The sequence below is a fragment of the Montipora foliosa genome, chromosome 2, assembly GCF_036669935.1.
Source record: "Montipora foliosa isolate CH-2021 chromosome 2, ASM3666993v2, whole genome shotgun sequence".
Lineage (NCBI taxonomy): Eukaryota > Metazoa > Cnidaria > Anthozoa > Scleractinia > Acroporidae > Montipora > Montipora foliosa.
The window spans coordinates 48,609,522-48,617,021 of record NC_090870.1 but is presented as its reverse complement, the minus strand read 5'-3'; the positions used below and the strand labels follow the sequence as shown (position 1 = coordinate 48,617,021).

The window sequence follows — 7,500 nt, the reverse complement described above, 5'->3', positions numbered from 1 at the left end:
CACAACTTATTCTAGCTAATGTTGAGGTCCTATGTGTCTCTAGGCATGCAAAGGTAAGGTGAAGGTTTAGCTAATGTACTGAAAATCTTATCTTGCACAGGGTTATCCGTGATCAAATTCTTGCTGGTGACTTTGCAACAACAATGAAGCTTCTCCAAGTACGCAGTTATCAGTGTAACCCTGACTAAAGCTGTGTGTAAACTGTATCTAACAAGTGATGTTTTAAGCCTTACCTTCTATTTCTGACTGAGTTTTATGTGGGTTTACACACATTTCCATGATGTCTTTAACTGGCACTTTTTGTTTTACTTCAACAAACATGATTTATCAAATACTTTTCGACTGAATACGTTTTTAACAAAAAAAGAAAAAAGAGAATTATTGGAAGAGGCAAAAATGAAAACTTGGATCACTGGAATTTGTCTTAAAAGTGTTACTATGATGAAATTCGTGTCTTTCCTATCTAGGCCACTTAAAGACATAAACATGTTGTAGAAAAAGAATGCTGTTTACTATTTTCAAATATCTCTTTTTGTTCCAGAGATATTCAAGTTTTCAAAATATGCAAATTAGCCAAGGGATGACGTCACCTAATTATGATCAAATATGATGGAAAAACAACCCAGCCAATTTGTATCAGAAATGCTTGATTCTTTGCAGTAGGATTCTAGGAGATGTGTTCCACAATATGAGCATACCAGTTTTGTTACCATGGCAACATACTGGGTTCCAGGCCTCCCTGATATTAAAGGCTTTGCTGGCCACATTTGGCGTTCTATTTCGATATTTGCCAATGGTACCTCATCTGCGTGATCTTGCAAGCATATAGATATGTTAAGTCGAATGTGTTGCCTTGCTAAATGTTTCTGTAGCTTATGATCGCCAAAACAATTGACCAGGTTGAAGGGGACTGGAAAAGAGTCAGTTGCCATGGGAACCAATTTCTTTACAGCCGAAGGTGTGTTGCCTTTATAACTATTTGCCCACCAAGTTTCAATGGTCTTTGCTGCAAAGACCGAGAAAGCTCTCTTTATATACTTGATTTTATATTGGGTTGAGTGAATGATGTCATCAGTAATCTCATTTGGATATTTCACACATTTTTCAAAGTTAAATATCTCTGGAACCAATGCAGATATTTCCAAATGGTAAATGGCGTTTTTTATAAAAGTTTGATCATAGCAGCACTTTAACAATAGTGGTATCTAACTAGACAAACAAGAGCTTCTAAAATCTTAAACATGTAACTATTAAAAAAAAAATCTAGGTATCCATTGCAATAACTGAAAGCCAACCATTTCCAAATCTTTGCTAGGATAGGAACATTCAATCGATGTAATTATAAGGAGATGTCCAATGTGCAATAACAAGAAGTTGTTATCGATGGTCTATTGAAGCTGGTTTGTTCTGTTTTTAAAACATCTCAGGTTACTTACCAATAGAGTGAAATTCCTTGAATCAGTGAATGTCATTATCATGACATGTATGGCCCTGGTGACAAAATGTGATAGAACTCACAGATTGCATGCTACAATCTCATTCCAACATTTCTGGAACACTTGATGCCACATATGTTCACACCTTCCCCCCAATTCAAAGTTGTCGGAAAAAAAATTGACTTTTTCAATGAATGTCCTAAGTTATTGCACAATCAACATTGAATTGGGGTAGAAGGGTGTAATATCGGTTGGTGCCACCATCTTTTGGCTTGGTTTATAGGTGACTTAAGCAAGTCTGGACAGGCTGATGCAAGCCAGTCCAGAAAAAGCCATCCAGACCTGCTCAAGCACATTTACTACTAAATTTTTGCTTTTATTTTGCTGGCATAAAATAAGTGACAGCAGACTGAACTCATTAAAAGCAGACTCTAGTAGTCTCATGAACTTCCAGATAATGACATGACACTTATGTGACCCTGTACCTGATATTTTGTCATTAGGACCTCTCTCTCACTGAGTAACTACTTATTATTTTATTTTTCTGTTTCAGAATTATCCAGATATTGACATCCATACGATTCTCTCAAGAGCAATTGAACTTAAGCGCCCAAGGACTATGGCACCCAGTCCCCCTCCAGCACATCACAGGCAGAAGGCTGGATTCCAGTTCAAAAGGAGATGACACTAATCTTGTTTCCAAGTCCAGTGACAATAATTATTTTTCTCTTCTCATTACTCAATGGAACTGATCCAGTCACCCAAGTAATAAGAATGGAGAATTTAATCAGCTCTTGACAAAAGCTGAGAATACTCTTATAACATTCCAAGATGAAGTAAAGATTATATTAAATTAGTATAGATATTGATTTTCCACCATGAGATGTTAGGTTTTAGCAGCTGAAAGTTATTTTCAGTTGTTTTCATGATGATATTATGCCCATCCAGAACTGGCACAGTACATTTTACTTCAACATTTGCTCCTTGGGATTAAATCCACTGACTAAAAAATTAGATCACAACATACTTTTAACTGTACGGTCTAACGCTGTAACCTTCATTGAAATAGTTGTACCAATTTCACCCCTAATTTCACACTGATCACTTTTTACTATTATGAACAGTATCAAACTTAAAGGAGCTATGTAATGCAAAATGATGTAATAACCACTGTTGAACAACATAAAAGAAATACAACAAAATTAATGGAAAGAGAAGCATGGATGGCCACAAATGGAAAAGACTGAAACGGATTTGTTTTTCAAGTTTATGGCAAATCGCCTGGATAAAATGAGATTTTACTGCCCAATCAGTAAAATATGGTTAATGGCATGTGACCGTACTAAAAAGGCTATTCATGTTGCGATAGTTATCTTAGTGTTCTTTGTAGTCGCTCGTTCAAGGTCATAAAATCAATGGTTTTGTTGTAAATAAAATAAGGACATAGACACTTTGTTCCTAGATCTCAGATAATAACGTACACCTGCATTGGCCAAATCTCTTAAGGCCTCATTCATTGCTGCTAAAGAGCACATGTAATGCCTACCTGCTACATAGTAGAACCTGTGCAACTGGCTACTTTAATAGACAGAATCTGGCTATAAAAGCCTCAGTTAGCCGTCCAAGGTTCACTTGGCAATTTGTCTTCTATAGTAAACCAACTAACAGTTTGCAATTTGTCAAAGTTATTTCCCTCCCTCCCTCCCTTTCGAGACGGGTTGGATTTATCGCTTTGCCTTCGTTAAAATCTGGTCACTCTGGTCTGCGCAGCGACTTCCCCAAGCTTGTTGGCTTGTTTGCCTTTGTACATTGCTTGCTAACCAATACTCTTGTCCGATCCAGCACGTGCTCACTTATCTCACTTATCTCCCCAGCACTACGAGCTGATTGTAAACAGCAGGTGCTGGATCGGACAAGAGTATTGGTAGCGAGCAATGTACAAAGGCAAACGAGCCAACAAGCTTGGGGGAAGTCGCTGCGCAGACTTAACCACCCCTCGCAGGAGTGACCCAATTTTAATGAAGGCAAGGCGATAAACCCAACCCATCTCCAAAGGGAGGGAGGGAGGGGAAAAAACTTTAACAAATGCCAACAGCTAGTTGGTTTACTATAGAAGACAAACTGCCAAGTGAACCTTGGACGGCTAACTGAGGCTTTTATAGCTAGACTCTGTCTATTAAAGTAGCCAGTTGTACAGCTTCTTCTATGAGCAGGTAGGTATTACACGTGCTCTTAAACAGTTATGAATGAGGCCTTAACAGATTTGGCCAATGCAGGTGTACGTTATAAACTGATATCTAGGAACAAAGTCACTATGTCCTCATTTTATTTACAACAAAACCATTGATTTTATGACCTTGAACGACCGACTACAAAGAACACGAAGATAACTAACGCGACATGAATAGCCCCTTTTAGTATGGTCACGTTCCATTAACCGTATTTTACTGATGGGGCAGTAAAATCTCATTTGAACTGCAGAAAGAACTGAAGTTCGATGAATGGACAGCCTGAAAAAATTATTTGAGGCGTTTAGTTTGTTACTGCGATGATCTACTGCTGTGTGTTAGTTGCGGAACAAATAAAATTCTCTCTTGGAAAGAGTCATCTATAAGCTGACAGACAGAGGGAATTTCAATGCTTAAGTGAGCTGAGGTAGTTTAAAAATCACACTAACAAACAAAGAAAATTGAACACTGTTAAACATTATTCGTTTTTATTATAAAACCTGTTTCTTCTGATGAATATATTCTTGACATATCTATTTTACCACAGAATGACACATCATTTTCCAAAATACATTTTCAAGTTCTTTTCTCTTCAAATTAGTAAACAAAGTGAAACAACCATGTCAGTTATTAATAAAGGCCCACATTCACTCAAAAGCCATTGCAGTTGTTTGTGTTTTAAAATGACGGCTTGTCCAAATGTGTGATCTGATTGGCTGAATGCACTAAGGCAAATCACGCAGGAAGCAACATGTCAGCTGTTTGGGTAATTTTGTGTTACACAAAATTCAGTCTTCAAGAACTTTGGAGCTGAAAAACGGGTCCCTTGCAAAGAATTTTGTGCACAGTTGTCAATGATGTCTGGTGCTGTATTTTAGTCAGATGTCTGCAAGTGACAGTTATCCTTTTGAATCCACTGGAATGAGAAGGGGCATTTTTATAACCATCAGTTTCTAAAAAGGAAAAAGCGTGATTTGCCGGTGAAGCTGCCATAGTTACCAAATGCATCCTGTATTTCTTGGTACTTTGGGAGAGTAGCCAGGTTACCAAGCCCTGCCACAGAGGGTTTGGATGAAATCATCCGGGAACTGACCCGCTTAACGTCTTCAACAGTAACATTTTCTAAAAAAGAAAAAGAGAACACTGGTAAGATAAAAAAAAGGGTCAAAATTTAATGCAAGATCCTTACCAATACTTTCAAATAGTTCCTGAGATGACTTCCTTTTGTTGAGTCCAAGGACTTGCCTAGAAAAAGAAAACGGAACCCTAATATAACACAAGGGTACATGTGTTTGAGGAAGGGAAGCCAAAACATGTTACTCTTTTTCCCTAGTTTCATTTTTTTGCTACCACCCACTCCAGTTTACATTGGACATTTTTCCCTTAGAACTGAGTTCTCCAGTTGCCCCTTTCACCCATTTCCTTCATCTGCTCTTTACAAAAATTTGAATAAATACTGTCAATCTCACCTTCCTATGTCTTCAAACACAATAATTCTGGATTCTAAATTCATCATCAGCATAGACTGAAGTTGTTTCTTTGCTCTTGCTACTTCAACCTACAGGGGCATAATATGCAATTTAAGTATATTAAATTTTTTTTTCACAGTTAATGATACATAGCAATAATACTGTAAACATTGTTTCTTACGGCAACTCACATAAATGATGTGTCAAAGAAAGCCTGATGATATTTATGCATTCCAAAACATTCATACAGTGTGCTATATCCCAACCAATTGTTAAACTAACCTCATTTATTGCACCATTGACGAGAGCAAAATATTCTTTGACTATGACCTGGGTGAGGTCTTTCAACTATAAAACAATGGCAAAGACAATAATAAACAAACAGCTTTTTGGCCAGTGTCAACTCCAGTGCAGGGGTGGATCCAAAACTGCAGGTCAGGGGAGCCATAGAAAATAATTAATGCCTATGAGAGCAGCAACCCCATGCCTACAAAAAAGTTTGTTGAGATGCTAAAGGTGGAGGGGTTGGCGCAGTGGTAAGATCTCTGCCTTCCAACCCTACGGTCCCAGGTTCCATTCCCGGTTCTGGCGAGAGTGGAATATTTGGCGACCTTCTTTCCCGCTGAAGTTCACTCAGCTTTCCATCCTTCCGAGGTCGGTAAAATGAGTACCAGCATGCATGGACTGCTTAGAAGCGGCTGCAATTTGCGCCTGTATATGCTTCCAGTCCGCTGGGGGTAAACTGATCATTGTAAAGCGCCTTTGGGACGTTTGTGATAAAGGCGCTATATAAATGCACGACTTTACCTTTACCTTTAAAGACGAATGTCACTTGTTTTTGCAATGAAAGTCATGTGATGATACTCAAGATACATATGTGTTTCGGTTCACTTATTCCTTTTTTTCCATAAAGAAAATTAACAAATCGAAATTGGTTCAGCCTTGTCTGTACTCTTATCGACAACAATATTCATCATCACAGTGGTCAAAGTGTTGTGTCCACAACAAATTTTGACCATTGCGATGATGAATATCGTTGTTGATAAGAGTACAGACAACGCTGAACCACTTTCGATTTGTTTTTTTAGCACAATATTCAACGCCAAAGAAAGTTTTTATTTCAGAGCGTGACCGAAATCATGACACAAAGAAAGAGCAAGCATTGTCTATAACATCATTTATTTCCCAAATGGGCGTTCCTGATTGGCTATTACATTGCGTGACAAATTGATGCGAGCATGATGCATACAGTTTGCGAGATTACAAGCAACTGTGGTAAAAAAAGAATTTTACAAACTATAGTCCAATAGTCTAACTATAGAAGAGAAACAATTAGTTTTTGGAGTCTGTACTAACAACCAAATTTCTTAGTCACCAGTTATTCAAATTTTTTCCTCCATGAAACTGACCTGTGAAGGGTGACAACTGCCATGGATGCAAAATAAGCCAGTGTCAGCATAACTGTGGTGATAAGCTGTAGCAGAGTAAATCCAGTGGTATCGGTTTAAAACATTCAAGTATAACCGTGAGTACATGCCCTTGCCTGGTCCACCAGCAGAGAATGATCCTCCGCCACCCATCAGAGTGTTAAGAACAGTAAATGCAAAGAAATCAGGATCCTCATAATGGCAGGACTCCAGGCCTACTGACAGATGCGCAAGTTCTGGAAGGGGGGTGGGGCCAGGGTTTATGCGAGGCTCAGTTCTGTGGTCCTGAAAGTTAAATTGCAAAGTGTTGAAACTGCCGTCGTTTTGAACACCACAAGTGTACTTTTACTGTTACCAATACTGTTATTTTCAGGGCATGAAATGATTTGGAAAGTTGCCATATTGCAAAGGTCCCAAAGATCTTCACTTAATTGACAAGCAAAATAATGCCAAACATCAAAATAATCTACTACACTGGGTGCTGGGCTGGCATAGCGGTGAGAGCACTGGCCTCCCACCTATGTGGCCTGTAATCGATTCCCAGACTCAGCATCATATGTGAGTGAGTTTGTTAGTTCTCTACTCTGCTCCGAGAGGTTTTTCTCTGAATATTCCGGTTTGTCCTGTCCTCAAAAACCACCATTGGATTTGACTTGCATTAATTTGTTGATCTCAGTTTACAATGTCCCCAATTAATGCTCCACTGCTGGCTGACTAGACACTTAAGGACGGTGCCTACTATTGTTATTGTGCATACGTTCTGCGCATCTTGAGATACTCGGATTTCCTATCGGTGATGCTTACTAATACAGGGATATTTTTGCGTGGTTTAAAACTATCCGGAGAAAGTAGGTCTTAGTAAGTACTCTTGGTATCCAAAAAGAAAATTGGGGGTAACCATGCATTTTTGAGAGATAATTAAGTTTTACTTTGAGAAAGA

At 38.5% G+C, this 7,500-nt stretch overlaps 2 protein-coding genes across 3 annotated transcripts in view; one reads left to right on the top strand and one right to left on the bottom strand.

Annotated features, from left to right (window-relative positions):
- LOC137993390 (TBC1 domain family member 13-like) overlaps nucleotides 1-2,748 on the top strand; it is a 19,070-nt gene extending 16,322 nt beyond the window's left edge. The window contains exons 16-17 of one of the 2 annotated variants that reach the window (XM_068839217.1): nucleotides 101-158; nucleotides 1,990-2,748. In XM_068839217.1, the coding sequence (XP_068695318.1) occupies nucleotides 101-158; nucleotides 1,990-2,121 (190 nt within the window). In that variant the 3' untranslated portion in view covers nucleotides 2,122-2,748. The remainder of the gene's footprint in view (nucleotides 1-100; nucleotides 159-1,989) is intronic. The other variant, XM_068839216.1, reaches the window with a different exon arrangement.
- A 1,382-nt stretch (nucleotides 2,749-4,130) lies between these two features.
- LOC137993389 (mitochondrial-processing peptidase subunit alpha-like) overlaps nucleotides 4,131-7,500 on the bottom strand; it is a 5,642-nt gene continuing 2,272 nt past the window's right edge. Inside the window, 5 exon segments of the mRNA XM_068839215.1 lie at nucleotides 4,131-4,786; nucleotides 4,854-4,909; nucleotides 5,134-5,222; nucleotides 5,416-5,481; nucleotides 6,543-6,845. Of these exon segments, the coding sequence (XP_068695316.1) occupies nucleotides 4,611-4,786; nucleotides 4,854-4,909; nucleotides 5,134-5,222; nucleotides 5,416-5,481; nucleotides 6,543-6,845 (690 nt within the window). The 3' untranslated portion in view covers nucleotides 4,131-4,610.